At 37.5% G+C, this 23,676-nt stretch overlaps 1 protein-coding gene across 1 annotated transcript; it reads right to left on the bottom strand.

Annotated features, from left to right (window-relative positions):
* Positions 1–1,230: 1,230 nt before the first annotated feature.
* Positions 1,231–22,826, bottom strand: HAT1 (histone acetyltransferase 1). The gene is made up of 11 exons (XM_086465616.1): positions 22,777–22,826; positions 21,502–21,573; positions 18,740–18,815; positions 16,925–17,045; positions 10,924–11,103; positions 10,570–10,691; positions 9,965–10,069; positions 9,523–9,629; positions 6,858–7,009; positions 5,412–5,528; positions 1,231–1,624 (listed from the first exon to the last, which is right to left on the bottom strand). The coding sequence occupies exons 1-11, from the start codon at positions 22,781–22,783 to the stop codon at positions 1,457–1,459; spliced, it is 1,227 nt and encodes a 408-aa protein (XP_086321742.1). The 5' UTR covers positions 22,784–22,826; the 3' UTR covers positions 1,231–1,456.
* Positions 22,827–23,676: the final 850 nt, after the last annotated feature.

Here is a 23,676-nt window from a genome sequence, read left to right as displayed (position 1 = left end):
GGCAAACGGCCCATTAGGCAGTGTTTATTCTTGTCAGTCCTACAGTTTCTTAAAAGGCTTAAGCTTCTTTGTGAGTGGCTTCAGCCCTAGTAATGCAAAAGCTCTGGTAGTGTTAGCGTAGACCTCCCCAGAAGCACAATAAGTATCCTGGACTTCTACACAGAAACCAAATATAAGCACAGTTCTTCAGTTCACCTTTCTTTTGGCTTATCACCAACACCCAAGCATGTTCAATGAGAAACCAAAACCAACCCCACCCCAACCCCCACAACTTATCTTCAGGCTTACTACTACAATCAGGAGAGGTCTTTAAAAAATGTCGTTATTGATGAGTATATTGGATTTGGATACTACAACAGACGAATGATGTATCATATAAACATGATATCCTAGCCAGCAGAATTAAAATTTCTAAAAAGGATTTAATAGAAAACATTTGCAAGACACTACACTTTCTCCACGTTGTATCACATAGTAGTAGAGAACTGCCAAACTACAAACTTCAGTTTTGAAAACTGGACCTGAACCCCATTAGGACCATGAAACATGGTTAATAAATTTCAATGACCCTTATTCAGATTAAGTCCTCTTGATTACAGGCCAAGACAAATCAGTTCTGAAGTCTGAATAACAAGAAAAAGAGAGCATAATTATTCCTCTGAGGGAGGAGAGACAGGATATTTAAGAATTAACCTCACCTCTGAGAAGTAATGGATAGCAGAATAGGCAAGGAACTATATAAAGGCACTTGCTTCCTACTGATTTGTATGTTTCTTACATTAGTAGAAGTGCTTTTGGGGTCCTTGCAAAGTCTTGGCTGTTTCTCCAACTGTGAGGTATTTTCCTGAAATCATGAACCTGAAAACTTGAGGGTTTGAAAAAGAATATGCTCAAGGCCCCTTAGAGGCTCAAGCAGAGTGGGTCCGATAGCTTATGGGAGCAGGATCCACTTCCAAGAAAGGGTACAGAGCCCGTCCTCAGAGCCAGCCAGACCACAGAACCAGCCTTGTAACCTGCTCTTACAACATTAAACCAAAGAGCCCACAGGCCCTACACAGACAATCAGATCCAAGTAGAATGGCCTGAGGAGGATCAAGGAAGGAGAAATTCAAGAGAGATGCAGTATTTATATTGCTTAGATGTATTAACTTGCTATTCAGGTATCTATTAAGTCTTGAGGCAAAACAGAAGGGTAAAAGAAAATTCATACAATTGAAGTGATGCCATATCTGAGAATCTACATTGTTTATTTCATCAGTAAGTGCCCCCAAACCTGAAGTACAACATTTAAAAATCTACAACACAAAAATAGAAAATATTCAAAATGCACAGAAACACAAGTCACCTTTAATGTGATTAAAACGTCACATGAGATTTTTTGCAGTTAAGTGGCAATTAAGGATGTGCTTTACAACACTGTACAGAAATTTGCAAGTTTCCTGTACAGGCAGGATCCTCATGCTTGTGCAAGTCGTTCTAGGACTCTTCGGTAATCTGAAACAAGTTGTTGGAAGCTCTCTTCTAACTGTTCATGTTGCATGTTTAGGTCTATTTGGTTCAACTGGTTCGTCAGCTCCTCTGGTCTTAGACACCTTCTCATCTTGGCAAGTTCTCTCTGCTTTTTCTAAGTAATCAAACAAATAGTAGTTTGAACACAACCAATAATCATCAAGAACATGGTATTTCACTAATTTATTCAGTTTCATTACCTAGTTCTTTAAGACATCCCTAATCTTAAGAAAAATAGTAACAGTGTTTGTCTCTCTTGTTAAAGCTTCATAGTTTCTGTATTACCAATAAACTAGTAAAGTAAAAAACAGTTTCAGAGTTTTTCCTTAACCAAACAGCTTAGATCTAATGCTATTTCTACTTCTGAAGATGTGACATGAAAAACTAGACTGCAGAAAACTGACCAGGATATTTAGTTCTATGCTGACATTCATCACACTGGTGTCCCATTATGTGGCTCTTCAGCCAACTATTTCCCCATAATTGACTAACAAAAATTAATTTTAAGCCTCCTGTACAGAGAAAAGTTTTCATGAACTGTTACAAATTATTCAAAAGTTAACAGGGATTAGCAGTAACAGCATTGAAATGCAGTAGGATTAGTTACAAACATAGACATATTTGTACAGCAAGAAGATTAGGAGTTCCCCTTGCTGTGTCACATGTGATACTTTTACCTTTTTATTAAAAACATCTCAAAATACTTTTGTATTTCCTTTCCTATATACTTTTATTCAACTGATAACCATTTCTGAACTGCTCAGTTTCTTACTTTCCATTCTTCAGTCTTCCCTTGCTTTGTAAAAGCAGAATGTCATCCTGCTTTTCATTAAAAAAAAAGCAAAGAAATATACACATTATGTATGCCTGGCATCTTATCAATATGATTCCCAGGCATTGCAAAGATTTAGAGTTTGTTAAAACAACAAAATTTTCCCAAACTATTCTACTTCTACCATCAGTTTCAAAATCAAGCCTCTTTTTATTTTTGTACTCTAATTTTACACTTCTCAAAGGAAAATTTGTTTTCTATGATTGATGCTGAGAGTCAGGAGGAAGGAGTAGAGACCACAGTAAGCTGCGAGTAAGATCAGAATAATTTTTATGATCTCCCACAGATAGGCAAAGTTCAGTTCAGAAAAGTAGATTCTGTATCGGAGTCCTGATGAGGCCTCAGGCACATTTCTGGCCAATAATCAAGAAACATTTCCTTGCAGAAAGGATATCAAAAGCAGCATAGCCGCTCAAATTTTAGATTCAGGTCAGCCCTATCTAGTCAAAATGAGTAAGATACTCAAAACTTGGGATGAGTTGCCCACATGAAAACAGAGACAAGTACCTTCTGAGCAAGCTTCTGTCAGTAGAAAAACTAAAACTTCCTTATTCTAGAATTAATTAAAAGTCTGATTAATTAACAGGAATATCTGTTAAGAATATAAATACTAGCTCTGAAACAAAAGGTGTCAGCTTTTAAAGGCCCATTACATCTGGTACTGTAGTGTGAGGCCATCTCAAGTTTCAGATTCCAGGTAAAAAGCAAATCCCTCCTCCTATTTCAGATAACCAGCTCTTTCAATATCCTTTTCCCTCCAAATATACTAACAGCATATCCAGGGACACAAGATTCCGAACCTGCACTCTGTGACATTTTACCTGGTCAGTTCCAAGAGGATTCTTTGGGACCAAGTTATTGGGCTGGGCAGAATTTCTGTTCAAGTAGCAAACCCAAACAGATTATCATGATTAAGAAAAGCAGCACAGTAGTGGTGTTTACTTCCAAAACGGAAGAACAACATGAAGAACAAAGACCAAGGAGACGTGTCTGCCAGCAGTCCTCTAACAAGCATAAAAAGCAGAGTTCTTCAGAAATGAAGAAGCCACTGCAAAACTGAAATTTCACAAGGTGCTCACTCTGAACTACCTCAAAAGTAATGCCCCATTCACTAAGATACTGGGTTTTTTTAAATTTCCTGTATCAGCAGTACTTATACAGAGAGTAACATAGTTTGCTATATCAGTCATTCCAATCTAGTGGTGCCATATACATAAAACCTTCAGTATTTTTAGCAACAGCCTCCTTGCTAATGTGAAGACTTCAGGAGGAATAGATGTATTACAGTGGTTTTTTTTTCATCTGGGATTTCTGCATAGTTTTATTTCTGCTACTGTTAGCCAGGAAATAGCTGTAAGATGCAATACCATTTTTACTAAATTAAGGTGGTGGCAATTTAGAATTATTTTCTACATCTATAGAGCACTCTTCAAATGAAGCTATCAAGTGCTTTATATAAAAAAATGATACCAGCATTAGAGTATGCAGCAATAGTCCTGTTTATTAAAATTTGCTTCTCCCCTCCTCCTTCAAACTACTATATATATAAAGTTATTTTAACTGCAGTTCTGAAAAGTTTTTGAAACCAGCACCATGACTAACACTTATTTGAAACATTGTTTCAAATGAGTGCATGAGTAAGCTGTTTACTAGATACAACTACCATAAACAAGATGGCTGTATTTCAGAACATGAAAATTAAAATCAGGGAAAGGGCATTGGCTGCTTTAAGGATTCTTTTGAATCCTCACTGAAATAACTGAAAAATTAAAAATGCAATATTCTGAAGGAACAATATTGATTATCTATCAATACAAAATCCATTCATTATTAATGCATTTATTGCATGCAAAGACTGAAGTGGAAACAACTGCTAGAAGCACCAGAATTGAAGCTGCTTATGGAATTTTGGATTTCCCCCATAGGACTTCAGAGCCAAGTGAATGAATTGAAACCATGTAACAGTCCTGCCAGCTTAAAAATCATTGCCTTGTTTGTAGTGGACACTGAGTGAAATTTAGCAAATGAGACAAGACACTCATGAAAGAATAGAAAGTGTTTTGATTAGGGTCCTGCCACTCAGCATAACATGGTGTTATCTCCAGGTCCAGCAAGTATTTAATAGTCCTGGGTTCTCATTTCTGCTAACAGCCCGCCTCCAGTCCAACATGAGTACAGTCAAAGTTCTGCTATTTTGGTATAACAGGGTAAGTCCTGCTTTAGGAAGGCCTGGCAAGCTAATCAAGGTACTTCTCATACTTTGTGAAACTTTTCCAACAGGTTTTTGGTTTGCTTAGCAAGTGCTTAACTGAAGCGAGTAACTAACATGCTAGTTATAGCAATAAATCTAGACTGATTGTGGTCTTTTGACTCTTAATACAAACACTGCTGTCATCAGCAACTTTAATTTTTTTTTTAATTTGTTAAAAAAATTACATATTTTTTAATCCGTATCTCAAAGGGTCAGTTTATGCAACACCGACCAACTATATTAAAGATCCTGAGAAGCATAATTAATAGAAATTAAGAAAATGACTCTGTACTAAGTTCAGTACTTGCTTGAACTTTACTGCTGAAATTATTTTATATTCCATCTGCACGGAGTTCACGTTGACATGGCTCAATTACTTCTAGAAAGCCGTTTTGTTAAGACCTAGCTAACAAGTAGAACAGGAATCTAAACCATACCTAGTCTGCAGTGTAAACTTAATATAACATTTACCTCTCCACATTTTTGGCTTAAGATATTTTTAACCTTTTCAAGAAATTGACTTTCTTTCCCCTTAAGCCTACCTAGGCATAATGCCTCTTGCAACTAGACAACATAAGCTTAGTAGTAACTTGCTGCTGGAATCAGGGGGCAGGAAACAGTCAGGAGCCAAACACAGGCTCTTCAGCACTGCTATGTATGAATGTTCTCTGTATCTGAATGTGTGTCAGTTGAATACTGCATAACTAATAGTAGCTGACTGGCAACATAATTGGTATCAACTACATTTATGGAAATGAAAGTAAAATCAGGTATAATTAGCCTGAAATCAGTATTAAATGATACTTAAGTCATATACACCTTATAGGGGCCAATCAGTCTTCTTTTAACGTCCAACCGATAGCTTCTGGACTGTTCTGCATCACCCATATCTGTTGCACGCAATCGGAGAATTTCATAAACCCGTCTTGTGTGTTGCTAATGAACAGAAACGATAAAAAAAAACCATGCCTGAATAAAGAGGTCACTCAATAGAACTCAAGAGTAGAGACATACTGAATTACTAGAATAGTTCCTCAGCTTATCAGAAGACAGTCAGAGGCATGGACAAAGCCTCTGTCAAACCTATCCTCCTATCTGGTGGTTAAATGAGTAAATATTCTTGTTTTTCCTTCAAAACCATTTTCTTGCACGCAGCCAATCTCTCAAAGTGTTGTACCAGCTGCAGAGGTGCTTCAAGGACCTGCTGTAAGTCAGCAGCAGAAAGTCCAGAAGCCAGAGTCCAAACATACTTCAAAGAACTGAAGGATTTGAACTAGAATGACATAAAGCAATATTTTACTAAACAGTATCTACTTTGCTAATTTTAACAATCTCCATACACCCACCCTTCACAGGCCCCCGGAAGTTCTAAATATGAGAATGAAATAACAGTATTTCAAGTTTTCTGCTTACTAGGGAAGAAAATTAAAGAATGAGTAAGTGGCAAAACTAAAGTGCTTTTGGAAGCAGGATCAGCTAGTATCACATCTGAGAAGAAAAAAAATCATGTTGCTAGATATTACTATTAACTGTCACATCTGTACGAAAACAGAATTCAAGCCCAAGTATTCTTTTGCTGAGCAACAGAAGAAAAAGATGGTTTGTTTGCTACTCTAACATATTTAGACATGTTATTTTTTACTAGCACTAGCTAGTTTACACTAGCACTGTTAAAAAAAAACAAACCCAACTTATTTATCCTTTCAGGTTTAAGTTATCAGACATAGAAGGCTGTAGGTGTAGTTTCCTTATATAAGCTATACCATTTTCATGAACATATTTGAATATGGCTTCACACCCCCCATCCCTCAAGCCTCAAAGCTTTCATTAAACCACATTCAAATACATTTCTAATTAAGCAACTCTGCCTTTTCACCACCATACTAATGAGTTTAATCACTTACTGAGGAGATTACCAGCAAATTTAATTGTTCAATTTAACTGTTTAGTTCTCCAAGTGTTAGCGTTGCCTTAGTAGCAGTTGTTTGCTACTTTAATATTCTGCATTCCCAAAACAAGTTATTTGTATAAAAATACTTGAAAGAAATGGAAAACATGTCAAATTCTATTACATCCACAGAATTAGTAGGTAAAAAAAGCATTTATCTAAAACCATGAGCTACGTATCTCCCTTCCAGATACATCCTAAAAATCTATTGAAATAAGCCAGAGTGTGTAAATTCCAAGTGCCCACCTCTGTGTTCAAATTGTTATTCTACTAGTTTGATAAGAGCCTGTCCAACTACAACTGTTTTGATTTGATACCTTATTTATTTTCAGTTTTTGTTGAGCTTCCATCACCATTTCTTGACTGAAACCTTGCATTAACTTTCCTGGGGAAAAGCAAAGCAAATCTTGACAGAGCTTTACAAGAACAAAGTCTCTTAGCTTCACATAGTTTTCAGATGGATCTTCAGCTAGAAAGAACAAAAAAAGCACACAGTTAATACCAGCATTGTTTCCTCATATATAATTACAAAGAATACAAACAACTGCGTATAATTCTAAGTACTGCTATCAAAGTTTCAGATGTTTGACTGTAGACATTAAAGAGCTTGCAGAAAGAAAAACTTCTAATATTTTGTGTGTGCAGTAACATAAAGTATTATACCTGCATTTCTAAGACTGACAACATATGTGCTTAAACCAATTTAACTCCTTGGGAAAATTACTCTATGTATAAACCCTTCTTGTATATTGCATCTATTCTCTATTTGACAGAGTGGTAGAACTACTAAAACACTAATTATGTAGAAAAACGCTGGTGAAACTATCCTACTGTATACAAAACTAAGCTAGCCAAAGACACTGACCATGAGTTATAGTCTTTGCTAGCAAGAAAGACAGGGAAAGGTACAAGGACCCAAAGGACAAGCTTATCCAAAATTAAAAGGCTGGAAGAACCTAAGCAAAAGCTGGTAACAATTTCAAGTTACTTCCATTTTGCTTAAAATGGTAGCATAACTATCAAAACTGTTACTTTAGAAGAAACACCAAGTTGAGAACTAGCTTCAGTGAACATCAACACTGTCCCATATGCAACTTCATTCCAACTTACAAACTATGCAGAGGGAAAATGCTTACAACATTGTGAATATATTTCTTTCTTCCTTACTTAATTGTTTAAACAGGCTTACTAAAAACAAGTTGCAGGGTCATGTTCCCACCCAACACTCATTTTTTTCTGTGGACTAGCACTGCAGAATTTATTATTAAACAGCTTATATCCCAGCTGTGTTTTTCCTTAGTTTTGAGGACCACTGTAAATAGTTGAAATTTGCAGTTTAAGGATGATCAAAGCTAGTAAGTTACCAAGAGGACTGGGATAGACGTTTTTGCTGTGTACATGCAGCACTACACAATGGGCAGTTTATTTTTTGGTTTGGAGAATGCTTAGGATGATTGTATCAGTCAAAATGTTTTGTGCCTGAGTGGCCTAATCTTGTACGGCAAGTCTCACCGCGCTTGTTCTGCAGAAGAGAATGGAGAAGCTGTACTAAAGTTAACTGATTCCATTCCTTTTCGCTCAGTTTAGTTAAAAGAAAGATGAAGCCATTTCTGCACAGTAAGCACTTTCAGCATACATTTTGCTTGTGTCAGTTAGGATGACAAGTTATAAGCTGAACAAAATACTTGTTGTAAATGTGAAACTTTAACGTAATTTTTTTTAAAGCATTAGCTCTTTCAAAGAGGTTAAGTAGATCTTCATTTCCTCTTTCCAGAAAGGTTAAAAGCTTTACTTCATAATTTTAGATGCTTCATAACTAAATATCCTGACCATATCAAGACTGTCCAGCCTGATTTTTCCCCCTCAAAAACGACAATAATTCTGTGAAAGCCTTAATTTCCATAACTTGAGTGCCATATAGAATATTGCAAGCTTTCTACTGCTTTATTCCATAAAGAAATTAAAACCTATTTTAGTGCACATTTACTGTTTGCTACAACCCTGTGTTTAATGCACTGAGCCATGAGGATGTCATATGATTTATGCAGTACCATGTTAAGTGTTTGTTTATCCTCGGCTACAAAAGCTGTGTAAAGCTTTGTACTATTAAAAGGAAAAAGAAAAAAGTAAACGCATGATGCACGTGATTTCCTGTTGCATAAACTAAGTTATACTTCCTTGGGTTCCTATGAAGTGGATTAAAATGATGAGGCAGATTATGTTTTATCCTGCAGCAAAGCATTATAAAAGCAAGTGTGCTACTGTATTTTAATTAGAACAGGGGAGTTATTTCTAACTAAGATGAGGTCTGAGACAGCACCTAGAATTGAATGGTCTTGTGTTTGAACTGCATTTCTTCCTATATTGGACTTGAAACCACAGGACAGATGCCATGTTTGTAGCTGTTTTTTATGTTATATTTTTTGGGCACATATACCCTTTTTCTCTTCTGCCATTCATTTCCTCATTTTTTTTTATTTTTAGGTATTTGTGCACACATCTCCGATATCACGGGTGCCTTCAGCGAGCAATACATGCTCCTGGAACACAAATGCTCTACAGACTTTTACTGTAAAATTTTGGCTTGCACACTAATATTAATATGCTATTTCAGTTTGATGTCCTGTTCCCACCCCAATTTTGAGTTTTGGCTAATAAGAGTAAGTTGAACAAGGTATTTGACAAAGCTTGATCTCTTGGCAAACTCAGCTGTGTATCTCACAATAAAATGGCTAATTAGCTGGTAATCCGTTCATGCTAGGGACTGAATTTTCCTGGTGTGCTGTTCTCTAAGTAAAGGATTTAAGGAGCTACATTATATACAGTTCTTCTGTAAACCACAGTACTATTAATCCTGAACTGAGCTGAAGCTAAATCTTCAAAAGACCATTTAATTCTTACAAATTAACATGAAAGTTAGTTTGCAGGCTAACCACCTGCGAGTGCTACAAGTTGGTGAACAGAGTTAAAAATTTAACAAACCTGTTATATCAAGTACTGTAGGAGAAGACATATAGTATCTATGAACTGTTTCAAGCAGCTGAGCACCATGGCCTTCTCCTTGGAATGCTGGCAAGATCAGCATCTGGCTACAGACAAAGGAATTTATTTTCAGTTCAAATGCATGCATGTGCAAACATTATAATGTAAAGGCTTAAAAACAATCTTATTTCATTTTAGATTAAAGTACGTGTAGCAATCTCCATGTTAAAATGTAGTTTTTAAGAGTCTTAAAATTACAAAATATTCAAAACTTGAGATTCCCTCTGCTTCAAGAAGGGAACAATGAAATAAATCAGTGCATAGCCAGCTAATAATGGGGATTTTTTTAAACAAATCAACACCATTATAAACAAGTATTGGGAACTTCAGCAGCTCCCTCTTCTGAAATAAAAGGCAAGGCACGAGTTACGCCGCCAATTACCTTACACGTGGCCGGGTTTTGTCTGGGTACACATAGTAATTATAGACTGTCATGTAGCCTACGGTCGCAAAGAGCGTAGCTCCATCCTTATTATACTTCTCAAATCTGCAGATAAAACAGAAAGCCAAGCAGGTCAATTACAGTCGCGCTCCCATGCAGTGTCCATTTTCTTTTCCATTCTCCAACTGAATTTTCAGTGTCAGCAAGCTACTCTGTGAGGGCCCAATGGGTACACCTGCTATGTTCTGAATGTACAATTCACTTAATTGGTGTGCAGCAACTTGGATAAATCAGGCCTCTTTACAGCACTTCAGCGCACTTGCCTATTATAAAGATGAATAGGTGGCAAGTAAAAGAAAACACAGGCAAAGCTCATTTTACTGTTTAAGCCTACATTCAGGACTCTAACGGACAACAGCATTTAATTCAGCTCTATTCTCAAGCTTTCCCAAAGCATAATGGAGGAAAACTCAAGCCTCATAAACAATGGTTTTTCTTTCCTGGGAAAAATATCATTATACTGCTCCAATAATTGGCCAGCCACAATTAAAATGCAGGCTTTGTGGAGGTAATAAGGTCCACTGTTGCTTTAGAACTGTACTTACACTAGAAAGTAGTTCCATCTTTCATCATCTACATCAATAAAGCTAGCAGTTTCAATAAACCACATCAAGAACGTCTGAAGCCTTTCATGATATTCTCGAAAGCCTGGACATGTCATGTCAGCCTAGGGAAAAAGCCAGGAGAAGTCAGGTGAAACCTATCACAGATGTAGGAGGGAAAAATACACAAAACCTAATTAAATTCCCCAATACAAAAAAGCATGTTTATAATTATCAATAAACCGGTAAAATGATAGTATTTGTATATTATAGTTGAAACGTTACTGAAAGTGCATCACTGAAAAATAAAATCTAATTTCTTTGCTCAAAAGCAGAAGTTTAAGTTATTTTTCATACCTTGTATATCTGATACGTTATATCTTCACCACCTTCCTCATTATGGACAGAATATGTGTGTAGCAGCATTCCAAAGGGCTTGAAGTTAACCTCCTTCTCCAGCAGAGACACAAAGTCATCTGTGTTTGTGCAAAAACCAGGAGGAATGATTTCTCTAATTTTACTTTCAACATCGTCTGCCTAGAGATTACAGGAGGGGGCAGGATCAGTGGAAGATTAGAAAAAGACAGCATTGATGTCACTATTGTACCATAAAAACGAATATAAGAGAAGCTATGGCCTAACAGTAATTAAAAAACCAAACAGAAAAAGCAAGCACACAGTTGTTCAGTAGTGACCAGTGACAAGGTCCAGAAAGGTCACAATCCAGCCACTGTAAGCATCAAAGAGCCCACAGTTACAGCATAAGTTCATTCACTTTTATGATTAGAGATTGTTACATTTGTTCAAGTGAAACCTAAGTGTTGACAGCTATTCTGAAAGTGCAGCATATTCAGAAGCTAAGACTTCCCAGTCAGCAATTCTCCAAGACTTTGCTACACAGCCTTGTGGAACTCAGGTTCCCAAACAAGCAGCTTACAAGTAGTGCTAGGTGGTGCCGAACTAAGTGGAGGAAAAGGGGCAAAGACCAAAAATGGTAGCTCCCAAACAGGAAAGTCACAGCTAGCACACTCTCGCATTCTTACATCTCCCTGCTTGAAACGCCTGCCTATAGGATCAGCTGCAAAACACATTACAAACACAGAAGACAACATCCCGCATTCTCAAAGAACATCTTGAAAACAAAGTTTGACATAAAGTAATGTAAATATAATTTAAAGACACTGTCTGCAAATCTGATCTGTAGTCTAATATACTGGGGCAGACAAAGTATTCTGACACCAAATCAAATTCAGACATTAAAATTACTCTTTTCAGATAACCAAAGTGAAAGTTAGAGACTATCAGCTGAGCAGACTTCATAATCCTTTTCAGACCCCAAAAAGACCACTTGATTGAATACATTTACTACTTCTTTTTAACCATGAATATTTGATGAAGTTTCACAATAACGTATTACTGCTTCTCACCAGGCAATAAAACTTAATGAATTGGTCTCAACTTAACAAAACCGTACTCCTCAATACAACCCCTAAAAGCCCGACATTACATTCAACAAAATGAGCTTACATTCAATTCAAACTTTCTTCTGGACAATGAATACAGGTTTTTACTTAATGGAGTTTGCCGTGAGTTCAGCTGTAATGTTTGTATTGTATCTATTTCCACAAGGACTGACACAAGAACACTTTGTGTTAACTTACTAAGAAGCTCTTTCACACCGTTTACATGCATGATGGGTATTAGTTCAAAACCAAGACCCTTGCTACTTAGCATTCAAAACAGGGAAATTAAGATGCTTGGAACAAAACACACTACAAAAGGCTAATACAACATGCTACTAATTCCTGTCCTTTCAACCACAGTCCCTTAAGTAGAAGCAATGCACCTGCAAATGAATAGCACTTTATCATTCAGTTACATTTTTAGTGTAGAGAAAGATGGATGTAGTTCAGCACAAACAAGTTTTATTCTTAATGGTTTGGTACTACCAACATTTATATTTATATTTGTAGAGAGAGCTATTAAGTAGTTAAAATATAGCTCTACAACACTTGCTGTAAGAACCCAGTTAAAATGCGTACAATCTTTACATCCATTTCATTCTCAAAACAAAGGAGATGCATTTATTAGAACCTTTGCTATTCTTCTTAAAGCAATATTAAACATACTTTCTTTACACTTACTGATTTAACTGCATTACACAATCAGCCATTTTTTTCAGAATCAAATACTTTTTCTTTATGTAATGCAATGGAACACATCTTAGAAATTACTTTTTTTTTAAACTGTTCAAGTGCATTGTTTACATAGATTTTAAGTCTGCTCTGCTGACAAAGCTGTGGGGAAACTGCACCTAAGAATCTGCAGTGACTTTCATTTTATATATCTGAAAGAGGCATGTAAAAATAATCTAGAAATAAAACAATACTTTAAAGCATCAGTTCAATAACTCAAACTATGTGGAAGATACCTAAAAAGGGTGAATATGCAGTATGAAGTATTATATAAATAATGTTTTAAGTAATTCTGCTCTCCCCACATTTGTAAGTTTCTTCACTAGTGGCAAGAAGGAAAACAAACTCTAACCTGCTGAAACCATGTAAGATAATGCATCCATCACTGGCTGCCACCACAGAAAAACCTTGTTTTCCATAAAATAGAGAGAATTAAATAACGAGAACAGAGGCTTAGCAGACGAAGCAGTAGATAATCCTTCTTAGTTCTATATGACTACAATATATTTTCACCTACTGCCTCCTGAAATTTCTCTCCCCTTGAAATGTGGCCTGACATAATTTAAGAAAAGAAACTATATTCTTCAGTTGCTTTTAGGGTTAACAAGATCTCCCTTTCCTACAGAGGAAATCCCAGAATCCTCAGTTTGAATGGCAGCATAAATTTAAGTGATCCAATTCTCAGTTAAGTCCTGGAATACTGCAATCCTGAAGCATCAATAGCATACAAATAATTTGTTTCATTAATACCTGTACTTTTTAATGGAAACACTCATCACTTGGTAGGCACTTTCCAAACACTTCTCTCTGAGGTGCCCATAACCCAAGGAGTTACCAAAATTTGCCTTTCCCTTGTGAATTTCTTTGATACCGGTAGAGAGGTTAATTTCTTTTATCAGAACAAGGCACTCGCATCTTACTAATTAGCATGGATGCACACAACGGCACACAAGTTTCTGTTCTGAAAAACAATCCAGTTGACTACTGCAGCAGTGTTAAACATAGGCAAAGCCACTTACAGTGAAGCATGAACAACCTGAACGAAGCCAGCCAAAAGCTGTTGAGCTTACAGTTCACGGAAGCACGGCCTGTAGTGGATTTCGTTCATAATCAGAATCATGCAAGGTGATGATGGGGAATTCTGTATAGGCTTGTAACTAAACTTGATTTGTAGTAGGACTACTTAAGTGGGCAGTGTCTTTTTGTAAATTGCATTTGACTCTGGATAATTTTAATATAGAGATTATTCTTGTACTAACAGGCAGTTATGACATTTGTATACCATGTAGATGCTGTTTCAAAGTGACTTAATTTAAAATAATTGTAGAAACATTTGAAAGCTGAATTTCTCTAACTATTATATGTATTAATTCCAGTGAGGAGCAATGGAGTGATCAGTAGCATTACTTAAAAAAAGATGCCCAATATTAAAATTACACTTTTTCATTAACTTTTCTGTAAAGCAAATGCATTTATCTTCCTTTTCAACTGGTCTAATACATTTATAGTACAGACCGTTTCAGAGGACAGTGAAATACCTTCCCTCACCCATCATAAAATGCAGATGAAAAGGAAGATACTTGAACAGCTGCAAATCTCATTGGAGGTCAATGCTGTTAATATCTACACTGGAAGAAAGCATTCTCCCTTCAGATATTTGAAAGAATCAGCTTCACCGAAGGGATAAATTCTGTCTATTTTCATTAAATGAACTTTTGTTCAAAGCATGACCATGTTTCACTGAGCCTTCCCCACTCACACAGTTTAGATGCATCTTTAGGGAGATGATATTAAGATGCATAAATATGACTGGTGTTCTGGCTCTTGACATTTCAGGATCTTATTTTTTACCTCATGTTTGAAAAGATGTTGGAGAAAAAAATAGCAGTATTGGGATAAATATTTCTGTCAGGCCCTAGCAGAGATTGTAGCAGCTACTTTAGCAATAATGGAACCAAACTTAGTATCACAGAATAAAACCACCTGCTGTTGAAAGGGCTTGTGTGGGTATTTAGATACAAAACCCCAAGCTGTGGATAACTTTGCAGAGCATTAAAACTAACTTCTTGCTTGTAACTAGTTATGTTAAGGGCAGAAACTGCTGTCCTTTCCTAAACACCATCTATTCACAGCACAAAGATTACCTACCATGTATGGCAGATAGTCTGCATCTTAGTATGATCATCCTGAATGAGCAGAGATCAGCAACAGTTAACTCAGAAAAGTAAATGTTAATATGCATTTAAATTAACATCCTGCTGTAATGACAGCTTGTTTTAATCTCTGACAATGCATTCATATCTTAAGGTCATTAAACTAATGGCAAATATAAATGCAGAACACAATTGATGACCACCACATCTTTTTTCCTACTTAGGTTTAGATAACAGCAACCTAAGCACCCTATTTGAACGTACAGTGTTAAAGATATCAAGGGAAGCACAGGGTAAGCTACCACATTCTTCTGATTCAGTCAAAGTCTGTGAATACTCTGGAAAGTATACAGAAGCCTCACTCGAAAAGGTTCTCTTTTTTTGGTCCCCATCTCAGCCCCTTAGGCAACTAGAGGAATAATTCAGTATAGGAAACAGGGCTCAAAAGCAGCAAGGATTCTGAGCAATTAAAAAAGTTGCAGAGTGTGTGCTCAGGGCAAGACAGATCTTGTTTACCTTGCTTGTACCACCAGAAAAGTAAAGTGGCTTTGCCATTTGTATCAAAAACAGAGACTGTGAGTAAAAAGGTGCTATGGTGTGGATTCCTGTTGTGACATGATTTTGAAATTATACTAGTGAAAGGTTGGACTGTTTGATTTTAACATAATTACTGCTTTGCCAACAGGCTTTTTTTTCTTATTTCTAAAAGACTTCCAAGGAGTGAAGATCATGACCTTTCACTCCTCAGGTATGTTGTCTTAGCCTCAAAAGTATTTCAGACATGTCCAGGCACTTAGCCTGTTGAACTAAGTATATTCTAATACAACTTCAGAACAAGGAAGGGCAAATCTTTAAAATTCATTTAACAATAATTTCAATGTTTTTTTTCCTTTACAATAGGTTTTTCCTTGAAAATATTTAAACAAATACCAATGAACTTGAAATTAGGAACTTAAAACACAGCTTGAAGTCATAAAAGTGTTTACTTTTTTTTCAAAAAAAGCACCTTTTCTCAGGCAGAGTAACTTGAAATCAGTGCAAATATATAGCTATTTCTCACTAAAGAGTATTACAAATATTCATCAATAACCATATCAATAGGTCTTTTGGAATGAAATAAACTCAATTTTTTCTTCCTTATAACTCAGTAAAACTCAGATGATATTAAGTTTCCTTAACACATCAGAGACCATTCTGAAAAAAACTGTTTTTTCTAAATAACTGTACAGGTACTTAGATAAGTATTTAAGAGCTAAACACATTGTTAAGAAGGTATTTTATTCCTATTTTTAAGTTCCATATCCCTTTCTTCAGTTGGCTGAAAGACTGATTAGCTCAGCTGTTGTGGGGTTCTCAAAAAAATATTCTGAGAACATACAGGCAGAAGAAGGCAAAAAAAAAAGGTTTTCTACAAGTATTCTATAAGCTTGGAAACCCTATAGGCAAAAAGAGACAAAAGTAAAAAAACCCAGCCAAACCCCCAAACCAAACATCCTGCAAGTAATTATATTATTCTATTCCTTTAAGTAAGGTGTAAGGCACACATGATACTCAACTGGAAGTTTCTAATCTCTTTTCTGCCTTATTCTTCACATTTGCTATTTAAAGAGACAGTCAAGAATCCTACCTCACGAAGTGCTTACAGAAACCTCTTCTTCCTTCTTACTGAATTATCTTCAACATAAACCCCACTAATGCTAGCCCTCCTGGAGACAGTTAACATGAAGATACAAACTTGCTAAGTTGTGTTTTTCTGCGGAAGTGGCTTTGGTATTAGCACCTCGTGTTTGACTGTACTGTTTGATACAATTTTGATGGTACTGCAGTCAAAGGAGGAACAATGGGAAATAGATGAAGTTCAAAGCTTTTTCAGCTTAGCAACAAAGGAAGCTTTGTTTGCTTTTAATGTAAACCACGTTTGAGTGGGCTATTACTAAACCTACAATTCTTGTCCACATCCCAAGGAAATCTTCTCAATAACATCATAAGTGCAGGCGTGGTTGTCCTTACCTCCACGCAGTCAAACTTTTCATTAACTTTAGATGTATATTCGATGCGGAAGAGCGTTGACAGGTTCCCAGCAATGTAGTACAAGAGGATCTTTAGTCCCTTGTAGCCAAAAGCAACTTCACTGAGGAAGGAGAAAAGAACTATCAGGAATTCCATACACAGCAAGACATTCACATCACAGAGCTTTCCTTTAATACGCTTTGAAGTTCACATCATCTTTCCCAGTGAGTTACACTAAGCTTCCTAATAGGGAAAGCGAATCAAAACAGGTGCGTACTATCTAGACAGATATAATGCCTTACACCATTTCTACTAGTTATTTTGCCTCTCTAGTGGAGAAATAGAACATGCTCCTGAACTCAGTGTCTGTGCCCTTACTGTGACAGCTCAAGAAAGAATACCTGAAGTAGCTAATACTGCATTTGTGTTTTTCCCAATATTTTAAACTCATTAACATTTATGTTACTTGATCAATAACATTTATTAAAACTTTCTTTGCAGTGTAGTATAATATTTTGGAATACACTACTGCAGTTTATGCTGTATAAAACTCAGATTGATAACCAGTCATAGCCATAAGTGTGGTTTTGGTGGACAGTTTCTATATAGTTATCCAATCTAACTAGAACTATGCACCAAAAAGAAAGTATGGAATACAAAAAGCCTTTTTACACTTTGAAAATATGAGTTGTCTGAAGATAAACACTATACTGTTGCGCAGTATAGAAAGTTTCTGTTCAGGCAAAAAACTAAACTGCAGAAAATGGTCATGCTCCCAAAGAAACAGGTTCCTTTTTTTGTTATTTTAATGCATAATTAATTTTTTTTTTACCATAAAAGAAAAATTTCAGTAACACATTTATATTTTAAAATTTGACGTATAAATGCCAGAACAAGAATTTGCTTGTTAGTTATACTGACAGCTCTCCCATCACTAAAAGTGTAATTATTGTCAGTGATAGCTGCAGTAGATGTATAATAGCATAACTAATTTTATTATAATATAGGTAATTCATCCTACTTGGAAAATTTAGAATGCTTTTTAAACAAACTGGAAGTCAAGAAATTTAACTGCTTCAAGAAGTCCACTGACATGTACATTGTGTACACGTGGATTTTTCTTAGTTTTTTTTAAACTATGGTCAGACTGTTGAGTATCACTACTGAAAATATTAAATGACACTTTAGGGACAGAGCAGTTATCTTCCCTACAATATTAATGAAAGTCAGCATACTTGAGAGAAAAGAAACAATACTTTTCTACAATTTCTGTAGCCCCTGCATGTCTAACTGGTTACAAGTGCACATATTTGAGAACATAAACTTCTGAATTCAATACAGTTAACATTCAATGACCAAGAACAGCCAACAATGTAGTTTAAGTTAATACCTGACTTCTACATTTTATTCACTAAAAATCCCATGTAATAGCAGAAAAATTGATTTACTGTTGTTAGATATTGGGGGGTTTTGATACACATTACTGGGAAAGTTATTAGCAAGAATTGATAATTCTTTCTTAATCTTAGAAAAATGCTGTGAACACAATACCCGCTTAAACAAGTAATTCTGTCTGCAAAATCAGGTATTTCATTCTCTGCTAATCTGCCTTAAAAACAGCATATAAAATTACTACAGGCTCAAACTCTATGAGCTAGGCACCAAGGCCATAGTTTAACTATACAGTCATAAAACTGAAGTATTGCTGTGTCATTTAAAATAACTTAGTACAGCCGAATGTCTTGTTTTCTAACAATCTGGAAGCAACTTTCCCCTTCCGGACATATTAATTTCACTCTGGATACTTTAACTTACTCATCTCCAAACACTTGATGGCTATACTCCGGATTAAATGTTGTGTTGTCATCCTCCAAATCCTCAGGAAAGCGAACTGAGGGGGAAAAAAAAAAAAAAAAAAGAAAAAAGAAAAAAGTGCATGATCAAGTCATCAGCTTCCATTTGTTTATCCACAGATGCTCTGCTAGATGTTTGTGCATGGTTCCACTACAAAGTCAATTTCAGTTATGAACCTATCCACATTAGGCTGGCATACAAATGAAATAAAGGCATCTTGTGCAATTTAGATGCATGTCATTTGATCTGAGATGAAATCATTAAGCAGAATAAAACTGAGAAGTTGACACAATGTGTACATCTCATATGTCTCCTGAGTGTCACCACCTTTAACTTCAACCTTGAACACTGAGGGTACTGCCCAGCTGGATACTCCCACAGTAAGCCTGAGAAACCATGCAATTAATGTTGCCTTCTCATTCTGCCATTATTCTCCTACATGCAGGTGAGAACAATTCACTGTGGGGTTTTTCATGGAGTGATGAATGGAAAGAAATTTTTATGTGCATTTATGTTTATGTCAAACTTTTGGAGGATCAGCATGGATACACACAAAATAGCTGCACCAATACTATACTGATATTCGAATCTATATTACCAAAACAGTGTTTTTTTTTTTCCTGACTCTCTACTTTTCCTCAAAGCCTAGTATTAAACAAGGTCTCTTCTGGTAATGTAAAAATATTCACTATAATGACATCCACTCAAACTCAGTAACTTACTGAACAAGCATTTTATTCATGCTTACAGAGTTACAGCAGTTGTTCCACAGCAATTGTGACAGGGGTTCTTCCACCATACAATATATGATTTATGATTAGTGTATGAAATTAGAGATTAAAGTAGGATCTTCTAGGAAAAAGTTCAGAAGACTGAGAAACAACTCCCAAACATCCTCTGTGTACTTGTAGTTAAAAAACTGCCTACCATTGGAAGGGATAACTCTTAACTTAGGCATTAAAGTGATAACTGAGCCACATTAAGACACAAGTAACTCAAGACAACAGTCACACATTTTTAATGTTGAATGAGTTAATACTGCATTATCATGAGCACGCAGTGTTGTGGGAGTTAATATTGCTATTAAAGCTTTTTTTAAAGCATGTGGAATATTGAACTACTGCTTCATTGCTGATTTACTCTAGTGAAAAGAGATGAAGATTTTTTCTGATATTAGAAAGGAATTACTCAAAGAGAAAAATGAAAATGAGGAGTGTCCTAGTGACAATATAAAAGCTTGGTCCTCTCAAAAGCAAGAGAATGGTCACTCTTGTCCTCTCAGGTTTAATTCAGAGAGCAATAGATTTGAGGCAAAGTAGCAGTGTTAAAAAAAAACCAAACAAAACAACCCAACAAAAAACAGAGAGCAATTCTGGACTGTCACCACAGAAGAAATGAAGACCCCAAGGAGGACAGTGTATGACTGCTTTTATACCCATGTGGGAAATACATGTTGGTTTTTTTAATGGTATGACTTTGTAGCTTTTAATATAATTTGTATGTGGAACATCTACACTCTCTAAAAGAAAAAAGGAAACTAAAAAATATTAGCCAAGATGGGCAATGAGTACCTTAATTAAAAACCCTCTAACACTCTCCCTGAAACCTGATAGAGTAGCGCCTCAGATTCCCAGACAAAATTCACTCAGATGTCATTATCTCTCATTGTTTCCTTTGGTTTTAGAAAGGTGGAAGAGAAAAATAAAACGTCAGATCTAGTCATAAAACCATTATTTGAAATAATGTTTAAGAGGAAGAGAAATACTTCTCAATTACAGTGGCTTATAAACTTTAGTATTTTGATTATAATGACATTTTGGCTCACAAATCAAAGGTGACTGTATTAAAAAAAAGCTACTAAGCTATATGGAACAGACTGCTAGTGGTGGTTCTGAAAGGTGCTTAACAGGGTTCATTACTTCTGTTTTCCTAATAAATTATGACATCTGTTCTGCTAAAGGGAACAAATTGCCGAAGCGCTGGAAAGACTAAAATCAGACAGGTATGCCTTATTTTTCAATTTATTACTGCTGCATGTAAGCTTGAGATACAAGCAAGTCCACCAAGAGTTCAATAATTCTGCCTCTATTCTGGGTGCCCTAGTAAGCAAATTAGCTATAGAGAGCAATAAACAGTTCTCAAAAGATTGACATTTTTTCTATTCAGTTTTTAAGCAATTTTCATTAAAAGTGTCTTGTGTAATCCAGATGTTGGGAGGGAACAGCAGCAAAAAATCCAACCCAACAACACTTTTCAGTCTTCTTGCTTTTATTTTTTTCCCCCTCAAAGAAAGAAGAAAGGGAAAGATGTTGAAAAACACATAATTAGATATTTGTAACCCTAAAGAAATTAGTTCTGTCGCTATGGTCACCATGAAGACAACACATACTTAGGACCACACTGCAGCATAAGGATTAGAGAAGAAAAGGGAAACTAAAAGAACATCATGAATACTTCAAGAAGATGTAATTCCAATGCACTCTGATAACATACTAATAAATTGCTGATTACATTATTACACACACAGGATTGAATTTCTGTAGCTGTACTTCAATTATAGCAGTCTCAGCAAAACTAGACGATGTATTCCTATTCTTGTGTCTGCATATTTCAACTAATAAGTATATACTAAAACCTGGGTGGATTTAAGTATAAGGAAGTTTCTTAATAAGGTACTAAAATATTCCAGGATCAAATGCACAATATTTAAAAAGCGACATTACCTAGTTTCAGCTGAATTGCTTCATTGGTATTACACTTGTATTCAGCTAGCTTCTTCTCCATAGCAGTAAGTCCTGAAGAAAAAGATTTGTTTAAAAGGTGTACAATCTATGTGTCACTATTACCCAAAGAACATATTTAGAAAAAGGTTCTTGAAACCAGAAAACACACACAACACGAACCCACCAAAAATACTGAACAAGTAGGTTAAAAGCGCTACAATATGCTACAATGTGTAAAAGGAATATAGAACTTCTCTCAAACACTTTTCTGGAACTAGAAAGAACTAGAAAACAGACCACAAGTATTTCTCTCTCTAGTTTCTGAGAATGAACAGCATTATAATAAAAATATTTAAGTGTTTTACATTATTATGGATAAAATATTTGAAAGATGGAAGTAAAAATTAAGAATTCAATCTAAGAGACATTTCTTTTAAAGAATACATCAAGTAAAATGTTTCAGGGCATTTCAAGTGTTTGCATTAAGTAGTTTTCATAAACAGGTGTTCATGAGTTACAGTAACAAGTATACCACCAGCAATTATCTCATTACCACTTCCCTGCCAGAGCAGATGTGGAAGAAAATAACAAGCAAGCACATTAAGTCTGTTTTTCAAAGGACAACCCAGCACAGAAGACGTGTTTCACCTATCATGGTATTTTTCAAGTGCTTTCCAAATCCAGCCCCCTCTTCATTCCAGAAGTCTCATCAGAAAGTTCTTCCTCTAATTTCAGACAGTAAACTTTAAGTAAAAACAAGGGTTTGATTCCCTCCCCGGCCCCACTGAACTAGACGTGGCAGTAGACTCTAGCTTACCGCTACTAAGCGTGGGGACCGTGAGCCCCGGGATACCTGCCCGCCCAGCAGCAGCACAGCCACAGCAACAGGAGGGCGGAAGGCTGGCCGCTCCCCCCACCCAGACACCCGACTGCCCCGTCGTCCGAGCCACCGCGGTCAGCTCTCAGCGGCACCCTCACCCGCCGGCCTCGCCACGGCCGCCTCAACCTCAGGCTCCGCTTCCCTGCCTCACATCCCGGCCACAGCGCTCCCACGCGCGGGCGGCAGTGGGACCCTGCCAGCGCCCGGACGAGGCCGGCAGCGGGGAACAGAGCCGGCCGCCGCCGGGGCCCCGCTCTCACGAAGAGGCGCCGGCAGCGCCCAGACCCGTGCCCCCAAGCGGCCAAGCCGTCGCCCCGCTCCGCGGGCAGGGTAGGCCCTGCCAGCCCTCAGGGCGCAGGCGGGCGGCACAAAGCCGACCAGGCCCGTGGACTTACCCGCCATTTCAGCAGCGGCGGCAGCCGAGTCAGCCGGGCAGAACGAATCAACCCGCGCGCCCACTCACCGGAAATGAGCGCACATACATACACTTCCGCTTCCGCCCGCCGAAAAGCAGCGAGGAGCCAATAGCTGCACCGTGCGAGGCGCGTAACCCGCGCGCATGCCCAGCACTGCCCCCAGCGTTGCGTTGTCCTGGGGCGACCCTTTCAGAAGCGCATCCGCGCGATGCATAGCCCCGCCCCCAGGGAGCTACCGCCAGGAGCGCGGGCTGACTCGGCGCGGTCGGCGTACATGCGCAGTACTCCCCACCGCGGCCTCGCACCTGCCCCAGCGGCGCAGGGCCGTTCCGGAGCGGGCTGCTGCGGGCAGGGCCGGGGCCGCGGGCCCCCGCTGCTGTTTCGGATGGAAGCGTGCCGCGCCCCTGACCGCTGGGTGCTCTGCTCGTGGGCTGAATCGAACGTCAGCCCTCTGCGAAGAGGCCTAAATGCAGCGTCCGTCCTTCCCGCTCCGGGGCGGGCAGAGCAGCCCCTTTTACTTCCACTCTTCCCTCACATGCAGACCTCGGTGCCGCTGTTACACTGCAACTGGGCAAAAAAATAGAGCTTTATCACTAGCACAAAACGCATATGCTGAGCCGCTTGTTATAGCCACTGCTGGCAGGGCCGTGGAGATTTCGGCAATTGCCAGGGTCCGTGTTCTGGTGCACGCTGTGACTACCGTATGTACGGAGTGGCTGCACAAGGCGGTTTCGAGGTCAAATATTTACCAAATAGTCAGATTTCCAGCAAAACTATTTCTGCTGTCAGCTGGCACATACGTAGTGTCTTCATATATGAACTCCCAAGGTATCTTCAGTAAGTTTTTTGTTGACCTGTAGCCAAAAAGAGTTGTGCTTT

The sequence above is a fragment of the Leptosomus discolor genome, chromosome 5 (assembly GCF_034619465.1).
Source record: "Leptosomus discolor isolate bLepDis1 chromosome 5, bLepDis1.hap2, whole genome shotgun sequence".
In the NCBI taxonomy this organism is placed as follows: domain Eukaryota; kingdom Metazoa; phylum Chordata; class Aves; order Leptosomiformes; family Leptosomidae; genus Leptosomus; species Leptosomus discolor.
This window is presented reverse-complemented; position numbering and strand designations above follow the sequence as displayed.

What these genes read in the sequence shown, in the direction of transcription:
- HAT1 (XM_086465616.1), bottom strand. An exon ending in CATCAAGTGTTTGGAGATGA is followed by an intron (nt 17,046 to 18,739) that starts GTAAGTTAAAGT and finishes CTCCTTCCTCAG; the next exon opens with TGAAGTTGCTTTTGGCTACA. An exon ending in GACTGATTGGCCCCTATAAG is followed by an intron (nt 1,625 to 5,411) that starts GTGTATATGACT and finishes TTGATTACTTAG; the next exon opens with AAAAAGCAGAGAGAACTTGC.